Raw genomic sequence first — 26,583 nt, 5'->3', positions numbered from 1 at the left:
TGGATAGCCCGGAAATTCAGCCATCCAGTATCTTATAGATTAACACTTAAAAACCCAACAGCCTTTTTCCCTTAGAGAAAGCTTCTACCTCAGAACAAACAGATTACAAAAATACAGAAAACTGACACTTATGCTGTGGCATGTTACCTGGAAACATTTAAAACACCATTGTAGAATGAAAGTCAGAATTAACACATGATCTAAAATATACAGAGACCCAGTAGAGTGATAAACATGTGGTGCTGGCAGAGCAGGTAGTAAGGTATCAAAGATGAATGAACTTGAAATATCCCAATAGATTACCTGCCCCGAAGACCTTTACTGTGCTACAAAGCAGGAAAATCTACATGAATTGTCTGATCAACCTCCCTCCTAGCCACCTTGCTAACCACATGTAATAATATGGACCTTCACATCTTTATAGGTATGACCAATTTGTGGTAGATGAGCTAAGAATTGGTCGCTGCAGGATTTCCAGCAGCATATAAAGATAATACCACCCATGTGGCTCCACCAATGCTTCCAGGCCTGCGGAAGTCATACTAGCATAAAGAACAATACTGTTTCAGCTGGTATGTCTGTTACTGCACCTGCAGCAGGTGTACAGGAAATTAACAGACAGCACAAAAAATATCAACACCCATGAACATTAGTTTACATTAAAATATTGAGTCCTCATAATATGCACAATGCACCGGGGGAGAGAGAGAGTATGGAGGGTAAAAGGTCACTAACCTATTTGATTTAAAATCTTGGACAAAAACTGAGCACAGAATTAACAAAATCAAGGCAATGTAACATGCTACCCTTTTCCAAGTTAGGAGAAAACCATTTTGAAATTCTGTTACCTGCAGGCTATTTTTATCTTTTTCATCACTGAAGGTCTGTTTGCTGTTCTTCCAGGTTGGCAGCATCATCTGCTTGAATTTCCCATATTCTGACTGAAGAAATAGAAAGATGGGATTTAATGTCTTTCCCTGAAAGATGGGCATATATCAGTAAAAAGGATAAATGTACATTGGTGACAACTCTTTTATTCTCAGTCTATAGACTGTGTCTTAGCAGAACAAAGTATAAGAAACTGATTTTACAGTTGCTCATTCAGAGCTCTGTATGCCCGGTACCAGCTATCCAAGTACACAGTATGAGCCACCCTTACCTTTACACGGCAAAGGTGCCTATTATCACCTGTTCCCAGTTTTTGGCCAATGGCTAGGTGAAAGGAGGAAGGGTGCTGGTAATGAAGGAGTGCCTATGAACTACTGTAGGAGGAATGGAGATACCATAACGTTATCTTTATCCTACTCATGTGTCCTGGCTCACTCAACATGTAAGAAGATTCTACAGCCAAGTGAACAGAAAGGAAGAAAAAGCAGCATAGGTAAGCTTAGGTTTGTTTCTAAGAACCTGTACAAATAGCTGCAAATTCAGTCTTGCAGCTGTTCACATGGTTGCTTGATAAAGCAATATATCAGGAAAAAAGCATACTATCATCAATCAACTGCAAAACCTCGGGGAAAGAAGAAAGAAGTTTTATGATTTACAGTTTTATTTTTAGTAATTCTCAGCATTTGATACTTTGCACCATACTATTATATTATACTTTAAGACTGATCAGTTTCATTAGACCACATTTTCTTACATTAAGAAACTCCAACAGATCAGTTATTCATAGGCAGGAATCTACTGCTAAGTTTGACAAAGTAAGTCTAAAGACTCTAAAATGACCCTTGTCAAGGGAAAAATAAAAGCAGAGAAGCAAAACACCAAATGACTAAAAAAAGGTTATATTATCAAACTTTTAATCACCTTACCACACTCCCTCACTGGAGCCGCCTCGGTCCAATTTGCTCAAGACCTATTTGCTTGAGATCTACCACACCTAGGTTCAGTTGTAGTTCAGTTGTAGCTTCCAACAAGGCCCAGAGCTGTAGATAAGCTATTGAAGAAAGTCTTTGCAGAGTCTATTTGGGAAAACAAAGTGATTCCCTTTAATTGTACAGTGTGCTTCATTGATATCACGAGTGCTTTTGTACACAGTTCCTTCTTGATGTTGAAGAGAGCTTTCTTTCGAACTAAAGTGTCTGGGTTTAAATCAGGCAAGAAAAAGACGCAGTGATTGTCCATTTGTATTGCTTTATTTTTCGTTACCACTTTAACTAGCTTGACTCTATGATAGCTTCTCCTCTGTAATATGTGCCTGAATGCCTAGTAACCTAAGAAGGGAACACTTTCTAAAGTTGTCCAGAGGTTCCAATTTTGCATCTAACTTAAGTATCCCCTCTGTTGTTCCTGATTTAAAGGACAAAGTTTTTAATGACAGCATTAGGAAAACAGGATTGTTTCTTTAGCTCCCGAGTCCTCGGCAAAGCTCTAACTTCTCCCTTTCATTATCATTAACCTTGCCTTACAGACCTTCTAGTTTATCTTCCACCACCGTCAAACCACAGGCTGTGGCCTCTGTTTTTTCTGATAAGTCGGATTTCAACGCACTGAGGAAACGGAGGAGCAACCTCTTACCTCATGCGTGGCCACAGTCATCTGGATCACGCTGATCCACACTGTTATCCCTCTTTGAAGACCTTACACAAAGAATGAAAAAATCCACCTTTGTCACCCAGACATTGTCTAAGCTTTGCAGGTTTCAGTCTCTCAAGGTATATCCTCTGGGTTCACAGGTTGATTTGCTGCTGGAGCCTCCAGTAGGACTACGCATTAGATGCGATGATGCATGCCACTTAGAAGACCAACTCACAGTGGTGATTACTGTTCTGGATGTTGTTCGCCCACCAAGTGTATGTTACCTCTCCTGTGGCCTCCTCGACTGTCCATCAATCTCCAGAACCCTCTGGGTCAGGTTAGTGCAGCGACAGTTAGGCAGTGGTACTTACTGGTTAACTTCACCTCCTCCCTCTGCTATATCTTAATAGTAATCAGCCCTCCCTGAGTGCTTCAAAGACTGTTCCACAGTCTGGGGTCCCCCCGACTGCCTGTAGTTGACAGGCCAGAGGGAGAAAGAAGGTGCCTCCTTATCACTCTACCAAGGAGGTAGCCTCAAATATGACTTTGGGGGAGTTCGCATCACCTCATTTCTTCCTGTGTGGCCTTTATAGGCTCAGCAAAGTGTATTTGTGCCACGGCAAATGACCAATATCAGAAGCAGTCAAGGAAAGCGGCCATCTTGGCTCCCTGTCAGCCCTGCCCTCTATGCAAGATGTTTTAGGACAAGAGAAGCAAACTCAAGTTGGGGCCACTAGAATGATGGCATTTCTGTGCTATCCTTGACTCTCTGTAGGACTCTGAGAGGGATCACTGAAAAGGCATGAAGGAACTGCTTTCTTCAAATGGACTTCCTGTAGTGCCTTGGGGATCTAATGATCATGTCAATCTGAGAAGCAAACTGTTTGCTCCTGGAGTTGTGAGGTTGTCGTGGGTTAATTTTACACTCTGCATGGGCACACATATTTTAGCTTAGCTTAGGCCTGTGACCTTTTACATACACATGTGCTCGGAATTCATTTATTCAGTTTTATTCATTTTCAGTTAACCTGCCTTCACAGGGGGTGTTTTTATTTTCTAATCAGCTGTAACTTTGTGATTCTCTGAAATAGTTGTTATTATTGTTTTGTGCATGACATTTCAACATGTACTCCTTTCTAAGGTTGACGAGTCTGAGTACATGAGATTCCAGCTAGCAATTATTGCCACAAGAGTTTGTAAAAAGTCCGTCACTCGGGCACTTGACCATGTCAGGCCTTCTCACGAAATGAAAATATTGTTTGTTATAAAAAAACACTGTCTAGGCCAAGATGGAGGTAATTCAGACCAGGATTCCGTCCAAGCTGCATGCCATTTCATTGCTGACCTCAGCTGTCTTACAGCCTATCTCTGGAGGCGACAGGCAGACCCCTTTCCTTCAGGTAATGGGAGTGGGTGCGCCTCTCATGGACTAACTACGGACAGATTGGGCTATTGCCGCTATGCTCTCGCTTAGGAGTTAGTTGTTAGGTAGAATTCATCTACGTATGTTGTTTCAATATGTTGGGACTCTTATTTTCTTCTCGCTGATCACCACCTTCTAATAATGTTATGCCTCACTGCCCTAATAGTTGCAGCTCCCATATTTTATCATAGATTGCAGTCTTCCTCTGGCCTATGAGTGTGTATCAGACTTTTGCTAACAAGAGAAAGGGGTGAAATTGTCGACCACTACTTCCACTAAGAGCCATAGTGTGTCATGTTTCAGGCTGGCACATATCACCTTTTATTTCAGGTTTGGGTGAGGTGCTACTCGCTGGCCGAAAGGTTTGCGCCAACAGCTGCCAAAACTGTGTGGGACTGACTCAGTCACCCACAACTGGTGGTGCTGGTGCCCCTAATCAAGCAGTCTTGTTCTAAAAACGTGATTCCTACGACAGGGTGTTGCATAGACACAAACGGCTGGATGCCACAAAGATGTTGGGGAAATGTCTATGATGTGTCTACTCATGGGGAGGATATGCATATGAAAATTGAAGGGGAGACAATTGCTGTGGCAGTCTTTTTCAGGTCCCCAGCGACAGGGGAACCTGCAAAAGCTATCCTAGTTAATTGCTCCACTGAAAGCCAGTAGGGTATGCAAAATACGTGCATTGTGCATTCTCACTTTCTTACATAAAAGATGCTGTCCATGTCACCCACTACAACCCTGAACCTGACCAAAGAAAGAAATATTTTTAAGGACAAGAGGACTACTTTATGCGAAGGGATAGTATAATCTGTCCCACAAGGAACTAATGGAACTAGTATCCACCGAGGCCCCTGCCACCCAAATTTGGACAAATTTATTGTGACCACACTCTGATGCCAAGGTATATATAGAAGGGTTGTCCACGCAGATGATTGTCACTCATGATCAGTCCACCATTTCAGAGTTGGTATGAGTGACAGGTAAATCGGGACATTCTTTGACTAACTGTTTTCAGTGTTCTGCTAGGCCTATGTGCAGGAAATTCCAGTCCAGAACGGCCCGATGAACTCGAACCTCTTTGAAGCCGCCAGTAGGATTTAGGGTAGATAAGAGAAAAGCAAAAATGAAAGTAGAGAAAGGATGCGTTTGGTCGTTGTCACCATCCAGGAGCCAGGAACCTAACATAAGGCTGGAAGAAGGCTGCACTACTAATAACACTGTCTCAAAGCCTAGAAGTGGTAAACAAATTAGAAAAGGATGATTGCACACTGGGCCTTTGAAGAAATGTTCCTCAAAAACCCATGGTTATTGGGGAACACCAGGGAGAATGCTTCACTTCATAGCTCCTGTAGCATCTGTTTTCTTTCCCTTTGATCAGTAAGGCATGTCTGGAAGGAGCCAGCTCCTTGATCAGCCTCACTTTTATTTGAGTTTTCAAACTCTTCGAATATACCTATTCCTGGATAGCCCTGATAGCAAATTCAGCAGCGAGACTCCAGATGAGAGCCTCTCACATATTACAGCACACAAGTCTATGAATATATATGCCAAGAGAAAGCACACCAGTTTGAAACACAGTGCCATGAGACACATTATCCAACACCAATTATGTGGCAGTGGACAGCCCACCAGAGTTCCCACATTGCAAAATCAGTCACAAAATAAATAATTGTAAAACAGTCAATAATCAATTGACCCTACGTTCAGTCAATATTTAATTGACCATAGTACAACTGCATTCCTTTGTTGACCCTCTGACATCCTAAACTACTGGTTTACCCAAAACCTACCTGTGACCTTCTTAAACCATATTTACTCCCCAGTACCCTTGCCATTGCTTGTAAAACACATCTATTTACACCTGATGTAACATATAAACCCTACTCAGTGCACTGTCAGAGAAGCACTTTTTGCCCTGCGCTGCTCACAAGGAACGTTTCTACTTCATGAAAGCATACGACTCAATCTTCCTTCAAAGGGGGAAAAATACACAGGTTTGCCTCCATACTCCCGAGTCCATGTGTTATTCTCCATTAAAGAGGAAATAACCTGTAATCCTTGGATTTAAGTGTAAGGATACCTGCCAGAATCAAAGATTCCAGTCCCCTGGTATTTCTGAACTAAAATAGGGGAACTTGTAGGAGGCCGTATCTAATTAATATACACTTGGATGATATCTGCCTGGAAACGCTAGTCTTCCCCCTTTTATGATGTCAGCAACAGAAGAAACATCTCTGGTGTTGTTCCAGTGAATGTAAAGAAGCAGACTGGGCCCAAGTATGGGGTTGCCTGCACAGTTTAAAATAAATGCATATGATGGGACTGATAGGATGTGTTTCACCAGATCTCCAGGTAAAAATCTACTTCTGGGGTCATTCTAGAAGCCTTGGTAAAGTGGACAGCTACTTCCTTCAAGTACTCTATGGTGTCCAGCTAAGGTGGTGGTGTCAGAAGTCCAGAAACAACTCCACTACCTTCAGTGAGTGAGGAGGTTACAGTTAAAGAGGCAGGAATTGCAGGAGACTAGATGGGAGCGCATAGTTACCTAAAAGAGCCCATGGCTTAACTAGTATCAATAGGGTAGATTCAAGCATTAGACAGAGACTTCAGCAAAAAAGAGAAGTGAGGGAATTATTTTTATGAAGTGGCAGTCCAGATGGTACTGAGGTGCTTCAACTCAGTCAATGACAGTGCCCCATGCTGCGACAGAAATTGTCAGTGGTGAAACAGGGTAACCAGTCCAAGCCTAGGGCAGAGATTGAGACGGATCAACCTCTCAGTCAAGTGCAGATTAAAAGGACTATACAAGGAAGAAGCATTTGCAACAAGCACTGGCAGAACCAATAGGTCTCTCCTTTGGGACCTAGTTCCTTTGCCAATATCTTCGGGACTCTGCACAGCATTATAAAAAATATATATATATTTTTTTAAATGCCACAAGGTTCGTTGCACCATTCTACTAACGTGCATGCCTCAGAATGCTATCAAAACAATGCAGGTGTCAGTTGCTTTAATTTTTAAATTACTGATCCACAATTGCGGATTAATTATTTTTTTGTATGTAAGCTCTAATTAAAAGTTTTTTAAAAAGTGAGAGTGAGGGGTGAGGGTGCTGGGAGAATAGGAATAGGAAGGAACTAATGAGCGGCTGGAGGGGAGGAAGGAAAACAGATTCATAGGGAGGGAGGGCTGGGGAGAGAAACACATGAAGGGGGGACCACCACAGCAAAACATAAGCAAAAGACAACAACACAGAGTGTGGAGTGGTGGAGAGTAGTACATGGATGAGAGAAAGAGACACATACAGCAGAAGGGGTAGAGAATAACAGAAATGGGGATAGGTGGCCAATGCAGCCACTCGTAGAGTGCTTAAGCAAAAAGAAAACAATTACTACTTAAAAGAGAACAATGGAAAGACACAAGTTAAGAGTGTAAGCTCGAGAGGAGGGACAAACACATGATGGACAAGTCAAGCGATTCACTCAAAAGCAAGCAAATGAGAGTGAAAACAAAGCCAACAAATGGTAAGTAAGAGAAAGCATGGTCATTAAATCAATGAGATGGGTAAAGATGCAATGCTTCATGGGGGGATGAACACTAGATTGATAAAAAGCCAACCAAATAACCAACCAATAAAAAGCAACCAAATAAAAGTGGCAGGAAAGCCAATCAATACACTAGCATAACAATACCTTTGCCCCCACAAGAAATGGAGAAGGCCCCCCTACAATCCCATAATTTCTCAGTAGACAACAACTCTGTGGAAGTACTTCACCACTGGTGTCTGCATCCACATGACATCAGCAGTAGTTTCTATGATACATTTAGTGGCAAAGAGAAACAAACATCGGCAAAAGCCAATCAATCTAGTTTACGCCAGAACTATTGGCTTTGCCAATGTGTTTAACCACGTTGCACACGAGCATGGCTGCTGTTCATCATGGCTAAAAGTTAGTGGCTTAGAGGAGAGTGGCATGGAATGGAGTGTAGTAGACTGGAATGGTGTAGAGTGGAGTGCTGTGGAGTGTCAGGGAGTAGCACAGAGCATTGTGGTGTGGCGCAGAGTGTCATGGAGTGGCGTAGAGTGGAGTGGCTTAGAGAGTCATGGACTGGCATAGAGCGTCATGGAGTGGCTTACACTGGAATGGCGTACAGTGTTGTGGAGGGAGTAGAGTGTCAGAGTGGAGTAGTGTGTTAGAGTGGAGTAAGAATGTGTGTTGCAGTGTGTTGTGGAGTAGAGTAGAGCGGCGTAGAGTGGAGTAAAGTGGTGTGGAGTGGCAGAGACGGAGTTGCATACAGTGGAGTAGAGTAATGGAATGGCGTGGAATAGAGTCTCAAAGTAGAGTGGAGTGTCATGGAGTGACGTAGGGTGTAGTGGAATTTTGTAGAGTAGTGTGAGTGAAGTGGAGTGTTGTGGAGTGGCACAGAGTGTTGTATAGTGGATTGGCATACAGTGGAGTAGAGTGTCAGAGTGGGTGAGTGACTCAGCCACAAAGGAACCTCACCTGCCCATTTATCCAACAGTAGTCCACAACGTTGCACAAAATATCTACCCGTGTGGAGTTCTTTCTGCCTCCATGGGTAACTGTCCAGTATGTATTCTACACAACAGCTGTGTAATGGAGCACAAGGAAATGTCACCAGTGACCTTGTGTGCACTCGGCTATGTGATTGCTCCTCATGTGTCTTTCTCCAGAATTCTGTGATAACATCAATCCTCCTACGACAAGCCAAATAAGAATACAAAGACAAATAGCTGTTTGAAAGCTCTTGCTTGCTGGGAGCAGAGTTTTGTTTGCTCTGACTTGGCAGGAGCTGTCAAAGCTCCCACCAAGTCAGAGCAAAAAGCTATGTCCAAGGGGTGGGCACCCGGGGACACAGCAGGAGCCAGCCCTGGGGTGGTGGCGGTCCCCAGGGCCATTACTGGCTCCAGGAGGGTGTGGGGTCTGATCCTTCTCAGAGCACTAGCTGACCCCGGGAAGGTGGTCATCCCCGGGGCCATGGTGATCCCCTAGGCTCAATGAGCCTCTGGAGGTGATCCCGTGCACCCCCCCTTTTTATTTTTTTAATTGATTCCCCAGGATCTGGCCCACCCGGGGGCTTTTTCCAAAACAAACGCAGGAGCATGTCCCTATCCTGGTCCCTATTCTTTTTTTAACATTTTTATTTTTTTCAGGGACTCGGCTGAAGTTGAGTACCAAGATGGCTGCCAACATTTCCTGGTTGAAGTGTTGGCAGACAATCAGATCTCAGCACAAGATCAGGAGGGTTCACTGAGCCTTTGCGTCCCTATAATAAAAATTAGAATTTTCTTTAATATCTCAAAAACTACTGAACAGATTTTCACCAAATAACAAAAAGGGTACTTTCTGGACCAAGAGCTACCTTTCTGCCAAATTTGGTGTAACTCCATCAAGCTGTTCGGGATGTAGTCCTGTTCAAAAACCCTATCGGAATTAACATGGGGAAAGCATCAAATTGTTTTGGAAAATTTAGTGAAGATTCATCAATGGGCGCCAAATGAAAAAAACTTTCCTTCTATAGAAACTAGATCCTAGCTGTAACTATCTAGTGGTGACCACCACTAGATGATATATATATATATTCAAACACACACACTCACATATATACACATACAGGGAACACCCGCCCGGGGGCCAAAACCTTCTCCTGCAGGAGTCAGGGCATCCCCTGGACTGTCGCAAAATAAGGGGGCAGGGTCTGAGTGCCAGTGGGTTGCCACAAAGGCCGCGTGCAGTGGGGGCACTGGCTGCACGCAGCAGGGTGGGCAAAGTCTGCCGGCAAGCGGGGGATTGGCTGGCTGTAAGTGGTTGAACCCAAAGCCTGGCCACAGGCCCTGCGGCCAGCCCAAAGCCACGCACGGCCAAAGGTCATGTGCGTTGGTCGGGTTTGATGTTGCGCATGGTAAGAACATTTTAATTCACGTTAAATAAAACCTAGAAATTTACAATAAAAAAAAAAGGTTAAAGTGATTTATAATTAGGTGTAGAAATAATATCCTACTTTGCAATGAAAAAAATCTGTTGCAGTTATAGTTACGTGAAAATGTCAGTTTAAATGTAACATTTTTTTTTTTTTTTAAACACTGAATTCCAACAATTCTAGGTATTTCAAATAACTATAACTTGCGCTCTTGCCATAGACTGCTTATGACCTCACATATTACAACACTGATTACATGATCTGTGACATCAATGACACCATTTCTGATGACAACTGAGCTGACATAATTGAAAATAACACTCAGCATACTATATATACAGTCGTAGGGAGACTGAAGACTACTGTAGAGAACACAGTCCAGCAAACTCTGAATAGTGTTTGTAAGGACAACACTACAACCCTGAAAAGTAAGAAAAAAACAAGAATCACTGGTTTCCAGCACCGGGGCCTGTCCTAGCAAAAGGAGGACAGCCATACAATTGACCTAAAACTAAATCCAGTTATAAATAAATGGGAAAAAGATGAGTGTAAATTGGTCCTGGCAGAGGAACATAAGATGAGTGCACCGATTGCAAACTAGCCAACCATCCCAAGGACAGGGCTTTTATAATGTAAGTAAAGCACATAATAGTTAGGTATTAAAACTGTGAAGTCCCTCGACAGGAACTTGGGATGGTAGGAAGAAAGGCACTTTTGTGGTGCTATGAACTAATTTTAAACATAAACCACTGATAATCCATGCAGAGTGTTGAGAGAAAAGAATGGTATTGTGTTAATATAAAATAAATGGAAAGAATAATAAAGAATCAAATATTAACAATGTTCTCTGAGAAGTCTGATAGCAAGTTTGTGCCTTTGACTTACCTTCATCTGCTGGAGCTTATCCGTGGTTGTTTTCAGAGTCATAATATGAGCTTCAATTCGATCACAATCCTGCAATATCTCCTGGTTTCGCCGGTGAGCTCTCTTTTCCCATTCACATATTTCTTTCAAAGAGTTTTTAAGTTTCACATACTTCAAGTGGGATCTGGGTAGAGGATTTAGAAGGAGGTCAGTTTCACTGATTGACTGGCATATGGACAGTTATTATCGTTTTCTACGAAAAAGGTTTGTGTTTTTTAACAGTAACAGTTCCGCCAAACATATCCCACAGCCCTCACAATTAAGAGCATAGCAATTTCCAGCCGTCTGCTTCCATGTACAACTGTTTCCAACATGGATTCGAATGAGGGTACTGTCATGCAATGTGCCCAGAGGTGAACCCTAACATTTGGATGGAGTATATGTTGTGAGAATGGTGTCTCACTGAGGTACAGTGGCTCTGTAGATCTTCAGCTGCACGCTACACTCCCATTGGCAAGCACACATCAACCCAAGGAACAGTTGGCTCCTTCTAGAACCTAGCCCCTTCCATGATCCCCCAATCCTTGAGCAGTCCCAGAAGGGCCAACTAGGGCGTGAGTTGGAAGGAACTGCCCAATAGAGCTTCCAGGGCGTGTTTCACATAGGACCAGAAATGTGGAATGGCTGAGGATTCGCAGGCCATGTGAAAGAATGTGCCAATCATTTGGGAACAGACATGATGCCAATTTTCCAAAGACCTTCAAGCATTTACCAGACCCTGTGGACACAGCTGAATTGAATCAGGCTGAGACGGACTAAAACTGCCACTGCGAGTGGGGTTATCGTGGCCTCTTTCCACCCATCCAGGACACCCAGGTCCTCCTGCCACTTGACACAATGCGTCAAAATGATCGGTTGTGCTGCTAAAAGGGAATGGTAAATTATCTCTATGCCTCAAGCACCTAGGGCTTCCATCGTCAGTTTGGCTTCTATCGGGTTAAATTCTGGGAGAGTCCCGCCAGGGCTTGAAGAGGCTAAATTATACACTTGAGTTGCAGAAACAGAAAGAATTGAGAAGAGAGTTGTGCAACATAAACTCCCCCTAGAGGTTCTCCAAGGACTTTAGATCTTTAACTGACCAACCATCTACTAGCTCAGCAAGATCTATGTAACCCCCATCTCGTAAAATCCAGGCAACGTTGGTGCTCGCGAGCCTTTCCCACACCTACAGTGGGGCTTCTTGCTTTGGTTATTTGTATCACTGTAATGTGTCACAAGGCATTTTGCCATGCCCTTAAAATCGTTTTTGTACCCCCACGTAGCAAGGCACAGTCCCTGAAACCATGGAGGAAGAAGATCCAGCTCAACCCGGGTCCCCAAAGAGCCAGCTGTTAATCATAGTATTATGGGCTGCTCAATATTAGAGCTAAATGTCTGACACCTAGGCTTCCTCTATGCATTGATAACATGAATTTTACAAAGGATACTTTAGGTTGACCGCTGGCTCAGAGACATCCCTGTACGAGGTACAAAATTCTATGGAAAGTAGGGATCAATACCTTGAATGGTGTGTAGCAAGGAGGAAGTCCATTCATCCTGTATAGTGAAATTGTACCCAAGAACAGAAAACGGTAAAAGTGACTACCTCTTCAGGTGTCGGCTTGTTCTTTTGCCTCCCAACATCTATGTAAGGACATAGTGACATTCATCCGCAAATATTTCAACTTGTCTTTACAGATTTGCAGTTGAGAAAGTTTCAACCAGTTACCTACTGCCCCCTTAATCAGAACCAGAATCAACGTTTTCCAAACGACTGCGAGACCAGAGGTGGATGTGGACACTGATAAAGCTATTTAATATATAGGGCCTTAAATTCCACTGGAAAAAAAATAATTAATTTTAAAGAACACTGATTTTCTTTAACCTTTGACATGGAGGGCTCAAAAGTTACCTTTCTGATAAGGGAGAGAGATGAAATTTTACCTGAGCCACATGGTTCAGAAGCATCAGTCTAGGACAAGAAAAATAAAGGGGGAAGGTTGTGTGGCCAAAACAAATGAAGCAGCAAGCCATATAAATCCTTCTTACTATAACTGATGTGAAAAATACCTAGCGCCCTCAATGGTATGGATAATAACAGAAAATATCCAGAATTATGTAGAAATAGCTACATCTAAAAGAGAATCAACTGTTAAAATTTCTTCCATCATGTTTCTATGGTGGAGGAAATACCACAGTAGATTTGATGCCTAGATTGGAGGGCAACATAATGGATTATCTATTCACAAAGCCACTTCACAGAAACACAACATGTGAAGTAATAATGCAGTGTTCAAAAGCGCTCAGACTTGGGAAGCAGCTACTCTTTTCTTGTAGGTTCAGTATGACTTTTGAATTCGGGTGTGTGTGGGTGCACACATATGTGGAGACTAGGGAACTCTGCTTGCTCAGACAGAACTTTCCGCAGCGTTTTCTGATGTTTTTAGAAACAATTATTTTGGATTGAGGAGATTACAGAAGGGAAACGTCGACTGTCTACATTCTGAAAAGAGAGTATTTTAGAATAGTGCTATTTATATTTTTTTATACTAGTCAATTTCCGGAAATACATGATCTGGTTTGAATTGTGCCAAACTTAGCTCTGGCAGATCCACTGTGTGTTGTGTTGCAAGTGCATCCCATGGTCGATTCAGACACCAAGCTTTAGTTTTGAGAACAGAGGAAAGAGGAACAAGAATAAATTATATGCATACCGTACAGGCATTATGAAAGTAGTGAGGTTAAAGACGAATGAGGAATCTAAAATGGACAACTGTGCCCCACAGGAGCAAACTCGTCTTTTAATTGACATAGGTAGTGGTTTGAAAAATGTCAAAAGCAAGTCAAACATCAAAGTGGGATGCGATAACGGTAGTGTTACTGACGCTCAAATGTTAAGCTGATTTTTAGAAGATAAGCACTTGATTTTATCGGTATCAGAAGTGGGCCCTTCTCAGAGAAAGAACTTTAAAAGCAGGAGAACAGGGGGTGAAGCTCTGTGTAATAAATAAACATTTGGTGAAGCAGGGTTCAGATGTATTTCCTGCACCTTAGACAGACTCTTTTTGGCTGAAGCAAATAACTATTTGTATCCTTGGATATTCTAAATCAGTTGTTTTTAACCTGTGGTCTGGGAATCCCGGGGGTCTGCGAGGCCTCTTCAGGTGTTGCGTGACTGCTTTACAACATTAAATATTTAAAAAAACAAAGAAGTATTTACAAATGAAGCAAAATTTAAAACATTTCCGAATTTGTTTGTGAATTAAACGAAATATTACAGTAGCTGGGCGTCCCTTTGGTGTATACGTGTTGTCGTATTTTGTGTATTGTTCTGAGGTTCAAACCATACAAACTGCCTAGGCTGGGGGGTCGCCGGCTTCCAATAATGACTCAGTAGGGGTCTCTGGTTCCCAGTAATGGTTCAGTGGGGTGTCCACATCAATCAAAAGGTTACGAACTGCTGTTGTAAATCATAGGTGGCATTCATTTGCCCCCTAATAATCAAACAAAAATGTTACTACTTGTATTCTCCAGATATAATACTTTGCACTACAGGTTGCGTTTAATTTCACTTCCTGCATGGGTACCAATTCTTAGGGTGTTGAGAGAGATGACACATTTATCTTGATGAGAACCGCTGAGTGTGTTGTATAGGTCAAAACATCAAACAACCAAACTAACCTATTGTTCAAACTTTGGTTTTTATGCTGGATCTGCTACAATTCAACAAATCAACTAATTTAACTAATCTTGAATGTATACCTTCAGAGCACTGCCTGCTCTATTTCTGATCTGCTGTATGTATTCCAGTCACCTAATTCTTTTTATGCATTTCTATTTATATTTCATACAATTGAGGCTGCCCGTCATATTGATTATAAAATTGAGTATGCGACATTTACTCTGTAACCTCATCTAAAAGAAATTGAAATTCAGCAGGAGATAAGATTTTGCAGAAGAATTAGGTCCTATGAAACAAGTTTTGGGCAAAGCATAATACTTGGCAGCACAAATTGGATAGGTGTCTGACTGAATACAGAAGACTTGGTAGATACAGGGGACTGGGAATCCAGAGTTTTCGGAATTCTCTAATCCCACATTTGGAGGAGTTGAAAAATAGGATACATTTACATGCTATGTCATTATGATGATTTCTCCTAGAGCGGTAGGTGTCTTTGAGAGAGAGGTGGGCAGTACATGTGTGATGATTTGTTCAAAACAGGGGCGTGGAATACCTATAGCCCGACACCCAGGGCATATTGTTTGGTGTCAAGGACAACAAGTTTTCATGTCCATTTTGTCCTTGGACAAGTAGGCCCAACCCCCTGCAGCACAAACCCTTTGGCTGCCAGTTTAGATTATGAAGCAGGGAAGGGAACTTTCTGCAGTGGAGGTAATATTTGTGTCCACATGTTAATGCTGTTCGAACTTATATTTAGGGTTCATTAAGGTAAAGCTTTTATAATTAGGGTGAACGCTGTAAATAAATGTTGTAACCTCGGACTGCACTACTGACGGGCTCCAACAAAAAAAAGTGCTCACAAACATTTGAAAATTGCAAAATATGAGGCTACGTATAATGCTTCCAGAATGCTCGCTAATTAGATGCAAATATTTGCAGAAGCTTGAAAGCAAGATTAAGGATTCTTTGCTTTCAAAATAAAATTTTCACAAAAAATGTTTAGCAAAATTACTGTTAAATTTTTGGTACTATTTCTTTGCAGCATCATTTAGCAAAATGTGTTGATGAATGGCAGTAATTCCAAACCGTATTCATAATGGAAAATCAGTGTAATGGCTTTATTTACAGAGCGCAATTCCACTTTTTTCTCTTTCAGTAAAAGGATAATTTGGTGAACTGGGACATTACTATTAATCTACTTTGTTACCCCTTCTTTAAACAAACGGTTTACCTCTGCATCCACTAATTGATTTTGCTCCATCAAAATACTGTTACTTACTTTTACATGATCACTCTCTGTAAATAATTTGCGAGAGCTGTACATATGTGACATGCAAGCATTTTGAGATTAAAGGAATTTATTGGTTACAAGACATGTTTCAGGAAGGAGATGATACACATTTTGTACACATATTTTGTTTGGTACCAGTTGCAGAGCAGGGTCAGTCATTCCTTTAACTCAGTGGGGTCAACAAAAAAAACAAAAATCATTTATATACCTCCAGTTAGCCAGTCTTCCGTCCGTTGGTATTTTTCAGATGTATTAAGATCTTTGCTGGACCTATCAGAGAACGTGGCCGGTGCTTGATCATGTACATCAGCAACAATATGTTCATGCATCACAAGGCCTGTTAATTGCAGGAACTCTGAGTTGGAGTGTTTGGGCTTGGAGTTGAGCACATTCCTGACAGTATTTGGGCTTCATGGGAGACAACAAGGAGTCAGTGTTAAGGCTTCTGAGTCAGTTAATGAAGCATGTGATTCTGGGGATCCTGTCTATGAGACATTAACTTGATTGTTTGGGGTGAGAAACTGTTCCCTTTTCAGAGTCAATTCTCTACATTTTCTTTCACCCATCTCAAGAGAAAAGGAAACAAAATATGAAATAGATCTTGAAAGAGCACAAAATACCTCCAGTTATCAGTGCATATTGTAATGAACTACTTAATACACATAATAACAATATTGTTCAATTTAAGAAAACAACATTACATGAGACAGGTATAGGCTCGAGCCTATCTGGGACTTACTCAGCAGGTGGAACAATGGCAAGATAGGTTTTGTGTCAGGTTTAAGACTAGAAGACACCATAAAATTGGCAGATATCATGAAAGTGCCCACCTTTTCCCATTTTCATATGATACTGGTAGGTTATGCTTCCTCATATGTTGCACTAGTCTTTTGGTCGGTCTGGTCTTGCTATAAAATTGCAATCATAGAGGCTTGTTAGGTAAGCTGGATTATATTAAATACACAGAGGTTAGCACTGTCCCTCATAGTTTGTCCACCTGTGTTGGGGAGAGGAGTACTTTAAAAGCAATGGAACATATTTGTTTAAATTTCAATATGTAGTGAATTCTGACTACTGTGGAAGAGTCAATGGCACCAATCGTCTCCACAGCATTGCAGACATCACAGAGCTTCTACGCCAATCGAACGTCTGAGCTGTGCCCAGGAGTCTGCGAAAGACACATGGTGCGGAGTTGATGACGAACTTCACAGCCGCCGGTTCTGACACACGGGGAAGAGTAGATTGAATACGGACTTTGCAGGAGCCGGTTCTGGAGTCAGGCTAACAGCTATTCAGAGGAGCAGGTACACACGTACACAGTACGCAGACTGAGGACCAAAGCACAGAGCTATGGAAAGGAGTTGCGGAGGCTATGGGCTGCTGAGCCGAGTCAGAGGATCTGGCAGCGGTCAGGGGAGTGTGGGGGCAATGACTGACTGGGTGTGCTGCTCTCCTGCTGATCTGCCAGCCTTCACCTGATCTGCTGGCCTACCGTTGATCTTCAGCAGCAGTGACAGCTTCATTGGCACACACAGGGTCAGTGAGTTCGTTCTGCCCCCTGTTTGCACTCTACTTTCCCCCTAACAGCGCCTTTCTCCGAATGACGGCAGGTGAAGGGGGATCATGCTGGTGCCCCCGCTGGTGCCAGTGCATGCCTGTTTTCATCCACAAATTTTTCTGCCTCGGCAGTCCCAACAAGCAGCAGCAGCCAGCAGCTAGCAGCCCTGGCCAGTCTGCAGCCCCAACAGACACCTGCAAAACACTGTAAACTCCGGTCAACATCGCCTAAAAGGTTGGCAAGGCTCTTGAGCCACGACCTTCAGTTGTCAGATGCAAAGGCAGACATCGTTAGGCCGGTGCGGCTTGTGCCAAACCAACACCAGATCGCTATCCCCCCGCAGATGCACCCCCAAACATACGTGGAACTAACAGCACCCTCTGCTGGGCAATCTTAGGAGATGGGGCAGCGCAGCAAGGGGCCAAGCACACAGCCAATAGATCAGATGCCTCCTGCATGCCTGAGACTTCTATCATAGTGCAACAGTCTGGAGGGGTGTCGGCTCAGCTAAGCCATCAGTCCCAAAACAAAACCAAAAAGCAAACGGACTCGGTCTCAGACTCATACTCAGATTAAGGCCTCCAACTGGTTGCTCGTGCCCCTCCACAGCAGGGCAGTAACTGAGAGGAGAGGTGGCGCAGACAAGCAACTGGATTAAACTACCCAACAGTAGATCAAGGTCCCAACTGCGTGCTCATGCCCCTCCATAGTACAGTAAAAATAATTAAGAGGTTTGGCGGCGCAGACAAGTAACTGGGCCAACTATACAGAATCATACAGACCCATACAAAAGGGTAACCAAGCAGAACAATGCCAAAAGGGAAATACCCCACTCGCAGAAATGGGCTGGTGGATAGTTTGGCACTTTAACCCACTTATGGTGGGGCTGTGCTCTCCTCTCGCCCTGGCCGCCCTTGAGACCACTGGCCAGAAGGAGACAAACTGGAATTGTCCTCTCTCAACCCCTCAGGAGTCTCCCCTAGCAAAAAACTCAATAAGGCGGTTCCTTCGAAAAGCTACAGAATCTGTCACAAAGAGTTTGTAAGAAGGACCTCATGAAGTGGGGGGCTCAAAAAGATGACCCAGATGTCTGGTCAGTTGTTCTCTCAATGATATGTAGCTCTCCACTACTGGTGTTAAAATTACAGGGAATTTAGAGCACAAATATATTTCTCCTGCCCTAGCTTAACAGAAAACAATCATACAGCTGAGTTAACCAGAGGGTCAATAATAAAACCGTTCACACCAGCTCCAGTTTCCATTAACGGTCACAACAGCATACCTACTGTAAAACTAGCCCACACCCCACACCATCCTCCGCTATCATCCCACATTGAAGCCCGTACCAAGCAAATATCTGATGATGATGATTGCTGTCCAAGTCATTTGAGAACTGGAGTGGTCCCCAGGGCGGGTGTGTTCACCTCCTGAAGCACAGCAAACACAACAAAGCAACGGCTCCCCACCAGATTAAAATACCTTTCCTTAACAATATAGAAGCATAGACAGACGAAACACTCAGCCAAACCCCATCAGTGGGGAGGGAACCTGAGGGAAAAGGAGCTGCTTCAGCACCCATGACATTGCCTACATCTGACTCACAAGAGGTGGCGGCAATCAGAATGGTGTATGGAAATCTAGTTGGGGCAGTCAAGGCATCTAAAAAGAGATCAGAGTCTCAGGCAGTGATAATTACCTCTCCTTCCCTCTAGACCCATAGCCCAATCATCACAGGTACAGATTATTTAGCAGACAGCCTGCTCTATCATTCCCGCAAGGCACATTGGCCAATCGTACCAGGTACAGATTATTCAGCAGACGCACTGTCCCAAGCAACCAGTGCCAGGCAACCACAGCATCAATCTATATACAGGGTGATTGAAGTCCGCCAATCATAACACTGAGAGAAGGTAAGGATGTCCCCACATTAAGGCCTCAATTACACTCTAAAGAACCATCAGAAATAGATGGAGCAAAGGCAGACCCTGGCAACATTCCATCTAAGGCTTCCCAAGTATCAACAACTAGCCTGTCAAGAAGGGCAAAAAAGAGGCTAAAGAAGCAGACACTCTTAAGAAAAACCACAATAAGGCATAAAGCTACTAAACCTTCAGAAGAGCAGGAGGGCACCAACCCAGTCAAGCTATTTCTGATTTTCATGCCTCCACTAAAGCTAAATACTCAGTCCCAAGATCTGAATGCCATATTATCTCCAGCTTCCTTGACTGGGAAAGCATTTGGTCAAGCTGTTGGTCAAGCCCCCTTACCTGCTACAGTCACTGAGGAAGTAACAACCACAGTGAGGTGCCTCAGATCTCAGAGAGTACTTCTGGACCAAGGAATACAATCTGACTGGCACCTCCCAGAAGTGAAGCTAGTTGACTTCCAGGTGAAACCGGCAACAGCCCCTCCAAATTACTGGAACCGCCCAGAAGTGAAGCAAGTTGACTTTCAGGTGAAACTGGCAACATCCCAGCCAAATGGCAGGAGCAGAACAGAGCATTCAAGTCCATGTAGCGAGAGAGCAGCACAGCCTACAGAGATTCCAGAGCTGCAGCCTGCCACTAGCAGCAGGGAGGTGCTCAACGGTCCTACAAATTGGCTTGAGCGTAGTGCCCTCTATTGGGTCACACTCTGGGCCACTCAGCAGAGGTCCCCTCGCTGCTCAGCTAGTGGCACTGCAGCCCCCGAGACAGTCACCAAGCGAGGAGTTTGGGCAGCTCTACCCTGAACTATTCTTCATCCCCTGATACAAACCAAAAGGCAAAATGGACACCCTAAACAGAGGGAATCTACTGCGGCTTTTCAGTCATGTCCCAGCACTAAGGCAAATAACCTCAGAGGATATGGACTGTGTAATGTTTGAGCTGCCTCTACTAAACTCAACTGGAGAGGTTACTAAATCAATTTGGAAGAGAAAGGCACAGAGAGACACAGTATGGGCAGAAAGAGTGGCCTTTACGGAGTGGGGCATTGACCTACATATACCTCTGCCAGTAAAATACCCACATCCTTTTAAACTCAGTCCTTAGAAAAAAAAACATGTGTGTGTTAAAGGAAACAAGTGGGGGCAATCGAGGCTGGGCTTTGAAACAAAGGGCTTCATGCGTGTTATTATTGTTTGCACACGCAACCAGAGAGAGGTGTGTTCGAACATGCAAAAAGTCAGACCCAGTCGGTGGGGGAAGCCTCTGCCTGATGCATCAAATTAACAGAGGTATAGGTCCTAACCTGGCAGAAGGCCCCGCTCACCAGTCCTTGAGACCAATCAAATCACTATCAATACTCTCATGGAACGTGGCAGGTCTCAGGATTATTAGAACGTGTGGGGAAACCCTGCCCTACTTAGACACCACAGAAATTCTCTGCTTTCAGAAACCTGGGAGCTTGATCCCTCGCTGCTGTCAGGTTTCTACAGGATTTTGACACCAGCAACACGTTCAAGCATTTTCGGCCATCCATCCAGGAGCCTACCAACCTTATCAAGCATTCAGCTGACTTAGAGGCCTCCAAACTTCCTACTGACAGCAGTGTGGCCCATGGAGTTTTTATTAGAGGCCTGAAACTTAATCATAAAAACGTGGATCTGATACTGGTTAACTGCTACATAAATGCTGTAAAATAATCAAAGTTGGCTACGATCCAGGGATTGCTGGACAGCTTAGAATCGCTCATTCTCGATCACCCCGGCTATGAAATCATAATAATGGGTGAGTTTAACATCAGCGCCTAGTTGGACCACTGGATTTTGTCTCCCAGGAAAGAGGGTGGCAAATCGTTCAGGACTTCTTGGCATTTTAAAAATTGGTATCGGCACAACGAGAAATGCTGGTAAAAGAGAAGGATTGTTTATTTTACCCCACCTTTAAAGGTGGCTCAGTTATTGACTATGCGCTTCTGTCGTGCCGCAGCCCGAGCAGGAAGATCGGCTCTGGACGCAGCTGGGGCCGCAGTTCGTTTTCTTGGCTGCAGGGTTTGCCGTGGCCCCTTTTTCCAGCTTCACCTCGCACGAGGCTCTGGATTGGGCATCAGGCCTCGGCGATATCATTTACAGCTAAGAAGCACACATGTCCCGTCATGACACCCACGTGAAACACCGAGGGGCAACCTTACACCAGCCCCACAAACTAAATGTTTGTGTTTTTAGAAGAAAAGAGCGCCAGACTCCTAAAATAAATTACAGAAGGGACAAAATTGCGAAGGTGAATCAAAAAAACAGAGGTGCATACCTCAATAGAAAATAAAAGCAAAGGTATTGTCGATACCTTGATGAACAGAAATATGTCCTATCCTTTAATTCCAAATGAGAGGGATCTGCGAGAAATTATAAGTGTGATGGTCAAGAGTAGCGGTAAATCCCAAATTTGAATAAAAAGATTTTTTGAATGAATAGTGAAAAACGATACCCACACAGTATTCAGGTCCGCCTTCCCAAATCAGCGTTATCCCATGAAGTGCCTATTGGGAAATTAGAAGGATGGACAAAGATCAGAGCACTCTCTGGGTTTGAGCTGCTTGTTGTATCTGATGAACCAGTACACGTAGGTCCTGAACATATAAACTCCAGGAATGTCAAAAAAATCATCAAGCACATAAAGAAGGATGAGGCTCTAGGCCCTAACTGACTGCCAGTGTCCCTGTTTAAATGTGTCCTGGCCGATTAGTCTCCTGCTATTCTGCTGCTCCGTTGACTACAGTGCGGCATTCGACAGGGTAGACAAGGCAGTCCTATGGAGGAAGCTGGATGGATGGTGCACACCAGCAAAACTCCTAAGTGCCAAAATCTTACTGTATTCAGAAACATGGGTCTGAGTGACAAGAGACCATCGCTCAACTACCTGGAGAATTAAAACTAGTAGAGGCTTAAAGTAGGGGTGTGTCCTGGCCCCCTTAATGTTCAAATTTTGTACCGCTGACTTAGGGAAAAGCCTTGAGTGCAGTGGTCTGGTCCCACCGAAGATCGGTTCTACTAAGCTTCAAATAATTCAATACGCCGACGACATGGTGATCATGGACCATACATGAGGCGGTTTACAGCAGGCACTAAACGCACAGAATGCATTTAACATTGGCAACCAACTCCAAGTGAATCAGTAAAAATACAAGGGTCCTTATATTCGGAAAGTGTAAGAACAAAAAGATTATAATCTGGCATCTTGGCAGCCAGTGCATCAGCACAGCTAAGAAGAACAACTATCTTGGTGTTGTTCATAGAAAATAGCACCGCAGGGGCACAGATAACAGCAATCAAAGAAATGGCGCTGCAATCACATATAGGATTGCCCAATTGAATCAACAACTAAGGAGTGCACAGGAAGCCCCAATACTAAGGGTAATGAAGGCAACTTTCCTCTCCGCCGTGCAATATGGCCACTTTGGATATCCAAGTACCTTAGATGCAGCTTTGGAACAATCCCACTGTAGGGCTTAAAAGAAAATCCTTCAACAACTACGCCTCGTCCGTCATTCCAGGCACAGCTGGAGCTAGGCTTGGAGTCTCAGAGTCTAGACTGCCAGGTGGCCATGCAGAAGTATTGTATCAGGATGGCAGACACACAATCACTAAAAAGCATTTAAAATGATTCTTTGAAACCCCAGGCAACCATCGGCACTCACAAGTAAAGAAGGCATTGAAGATATTTGAGATGGAATACTCTGCTCACCTGGTAGGAACCCTCCCCTACACCACTTGGAAAAAACTATAATAGACAACTAAAGGCAATCTCCAGAGACCAAGACCTATCGACCCTTAATTATTCGCCAGTGGAACAGGCCTTAAATGCTTCCTACCTGGTTGGGACTCCACAACTAAACTTACTGGAAGCCATAAACGCGGAAACCCGTCTGCCGATTTTCTATATGTGACGGCTAGCTCTGCCAATCAAAGATTTTAACCCTTCATGGGCTATTCACAGAGACAAAAGAGTTTGCAGGATTTGTTCTTTTCAAAACGAATCATGGTTACACCTTTGTTGCTGCTCCACCTTAGAACACCAGAGGAGATAACTAGTTAAACCAGTAGCCTTGGCCCTGGGGGCACGATCATGCCTGGAAGCTTCCAATGTTTGCTTTTCACACTCAGCCGCACAGGCTTTGGAAAGATGTGCAAAATTTGTCAACTTACTCAGGCAGTTGCTATCTCCGACCACAGTGACAGACAGTATGGAGGGTCAACAGTGCATAAACCAGATAGAGGGCGTAGTATCGCCTGAGCGATGGCAGGGGGCACCCAGAAAGCACTGACCGTCCACATAATCCTAAATCTACACACTTTTTGCATAAATCTTTTTAAACTACTGACCTACAGACCTGTTTGCCTGGCATGTCCCCAAGACCTCCTTGTCAGACATTAACAAATATATCTTGTAACATATTGATTAATTACTTACAAACTTTCCTAATTGCACATGCTTTTATTCAGAAGCTTTTATTATTTAGATAAAGAGTTCTACTGCTAATTTTATTCATTGTAATGGTTTTATTTAACTAAACAATAAAAATTTACAACTACTAAAAACATTGGCATTGTTTGATAATAAGTTGGATTTTCAAAGACGTTCTGAGGGTTAGTGTGAAGATAAGTGGATGATTTGTTTTTTTTTCCCTAGTTGCACTGTTGGAGTTACGATCACTGGTCCTTGGGCAATGAAAACTTACCGATTTTCACATTATCAGGGGAACTGAATCCTCATCAATGTGCGTAGTTTGTACGTCTTTAGAGTATTTAGGAGGAAGGTAGAGAAAGATAGAGAGATTCTGAAGAGTTGAAAATTCTTATTCAAAGTTCTACTCTAGCAATTTTGTGCTGCTGTGGAGTTGCATAAAAAGGAGAAGTTACACAACACTCACCTCCATGTATCAAATAAAACCCAGATTTTCCTAACTCACCTTTGGAGTATTTTAGGTTATTATGTCTTAATGAAAAATAAATACTACCTGAACCTGCACGTCATTAAGTAAAATCGTACAATCATAGAAGCATTTTTGCCTAAACACAATTACAAATTAGGAGAACAAATACAGGAATCTTTTAACACACAATCCTAACCCTGATTCATAATCAGGAATGATGGGATTCTGAGTGTACCATTTATACGTATCTGGAGAAACTTCTGTATTTAAAAAGTAAGGTTTAATGGGGAGAATGTGGGTGTTGTGGAAGAGGGTGGCACTGCAAAATGAAGTGAACACTCTCAGAAACATAAATGTTTGTGAGCATTCACAACCATTTTGCATGATATTTATCAGCTTGAATAGGTATGCAAAACTAATCCTGTTAATGCCATCAGTAAGTACATTTGAAGGGTCCGAAAGGGGGGGAACACTTCCATTTTTAACTTTTATTTAAAGGAAGGGAGGATTTTTTTCATTGAAACTATATCCGCAAATACCTATTTGTTTACTAGGTGAGCATTTGGGATTGCACTCTTTATGTGTGTGGAAATTTAAACATGTGGGTACTCATGTAAGTTCATAAAGTAACTACTCGATTTCCAGTAATTCTACAGAAGCCTATTTCCAACGTTTTCCACTTTCCTTTTGTGAAGCAGTCAAAGTCTAAACATGTAAGGTATCTGAATCCACAAATATGCATTGTGCCCAAACGAAAAAATAGTCTTACTCGTGTTCTACAAATCTGTAACAAACAATTATTACACCAACAGTGAGCCTCGTTACAGTGTTCAAAATGACATCTGATATTTAAACATCATGCATGGTAAATATAAAGTGGTTGCCGATAAAAATGGTAAAGAACGCGGGTCTGAGCATCTTCCTTCGTGTTCCCTAAGGCCTATGCTGCTGAGGGCAGACAGTGACATTTCTGGCCTATTTTAATCGCAGGACGCTGGCTGAAGCTTAAACAAACGGCAAACCAATGGTTAAATTCATGTAATTCATGCCCCAAACACATGTAAATGAAATGCAGTTTATTATGCTGCAACCTTAAAGTCATGCGACACCTATTGTGGCCTAATACCGGGAAGTACAAGGAGGGATTAGGAACCTTAGCGAGAATGGTTTCATGGAAATGAAAATCGAGGATATTATGCGCTGTCCGTAGCCAACAATAAAAAACATAAACACATCCTCCTATTTTGTAGTATAATTGCATACAGTCTAAAAATCTACTTCCAAAATACAAAAGGACATCAACGTAGACCAGCGAAAGACAACATAGCTGACCAATTTGTACAAATGATTCTCTCAATGGAAAGGATGATTAACAAAATTCAGCGAAACGTGTATCACACGATTTCATTTATAAGACTGATATTTTTTGCGTTACAGATCTGGTTTGATAGCCAGAAAGAAACAGCAATCACAACGTTTATACGATGCATACAGCAATCTGTATAGCACTAGATCGAGATGGGTTAGAGATAAACAAAGGTAAAATGTAAATAAGTTATATCAATTAAATACTTAATTATCAAAAGGCAGACACTGAAATAATCTGTACTCTGTGCGTTTACAACAAAAATGTTTCTTTAGAAACAATTTTTTAGGACTATGGAGTAGAGAACACAATATAAAAGATGCACAATGGGTAGGAAAACACGTAGTGGATGTAATTGTGAGGCAACAGAAAGAGGTATGGTTAAGACACTGACTGCAGTATAAAATAGTGTTCATAAATGTACATTCTGACCCTACTAGAGGTACCATACTATTTAAAGAAAAGTATTACATTGATTTGTTAGTATATCAATAGAAACTCGTTTTCCAATTTCTCACTTTAAGGTATATATTGTTCCATATTGACAACAACACATATGAAAGGATTTATTTACTGTTTTCTTTCCACCACCTATTCAGAATTTTAAAAAAAACGATGCTCATTTTCAAAACAGGAATAAACAGAAAAAGTATCTTCCTTCACACATGCTTCTAATTCCTTACATGGCGCGGTTTGACTGGCTGTAGTCAAAGAGTTTTCTTTCCAGCTCCAACCTCCTCTTTTCACTGAAAATAGGAGAGAAAACACAAAATCATTAAGCGAGGAGGCAGAACCAGATGTATGTAGAAAAATAACGAAAATATAATCATAAAGTGCTATACAGTGTATTAGGTACTTTTAAACATGTTTTTGAACATCTTCACCGACATTGCAATATCCAGTATTTTTGCAAGTGAGAAGTCAGACATGGTAAAAAGTCACAGAAACACTACAGTTTCAGATATGCTAAAAATAAAAAAAAATCTTGTGATATAAAAACTCTTTAAAAAATAGAAACATTGAGAATCACATTCTGACA

At 42.6% G+C, this 26,583-nt stretch overlaps 1 protein-coding gene across 1 annotated transcript in view; it reads right to left on the bottom strand.

Moving 5' to 3' along the window:
* Nucleotides 1–26,583, bottom strand: part of KIZ (kizuna centrosomal protein) — a 737,711-nt gene that overhangs the window by 629,593 nt on the left and 81,535 nt on the right. Inside the window, exons 2-4 of the mRNA XM_069236553.1 lie at nt 26,228–26,290; nt 10,778–10,940; nt 849–941 (exon numbers count right to left, since the gene is read on the bottom strand). Coding sequence (XP_069092654.1) covers nt 849–941; nt 10,778–10,940; nt 26,228–26,290 — 319 coding nt within the window. The remainder of the gene's footprint in view (nt 1–848; nt 942–10,777; nt 10,941–26,227; nt 26,291–26,583) is intronic.

This window comes from Pleurodeles waltl, chromosome 5, assembly GCF_031143425.1.
Source record: "Pleurodeles waltl isolate 20211129_DDA chromosome 5, aPleWal1.hap1.20221129, whole genome shotgun sequence".
Taxonomy (NCBI): Eukaryota; Metazoa; Chordata; class Amphibia; order Caudata; family Salamandridae; genus Pleurodeles; species Pleurodeles waltl.
This window is presented reverse-complemented; position numbering and strand designations above follow the sequence as displayed.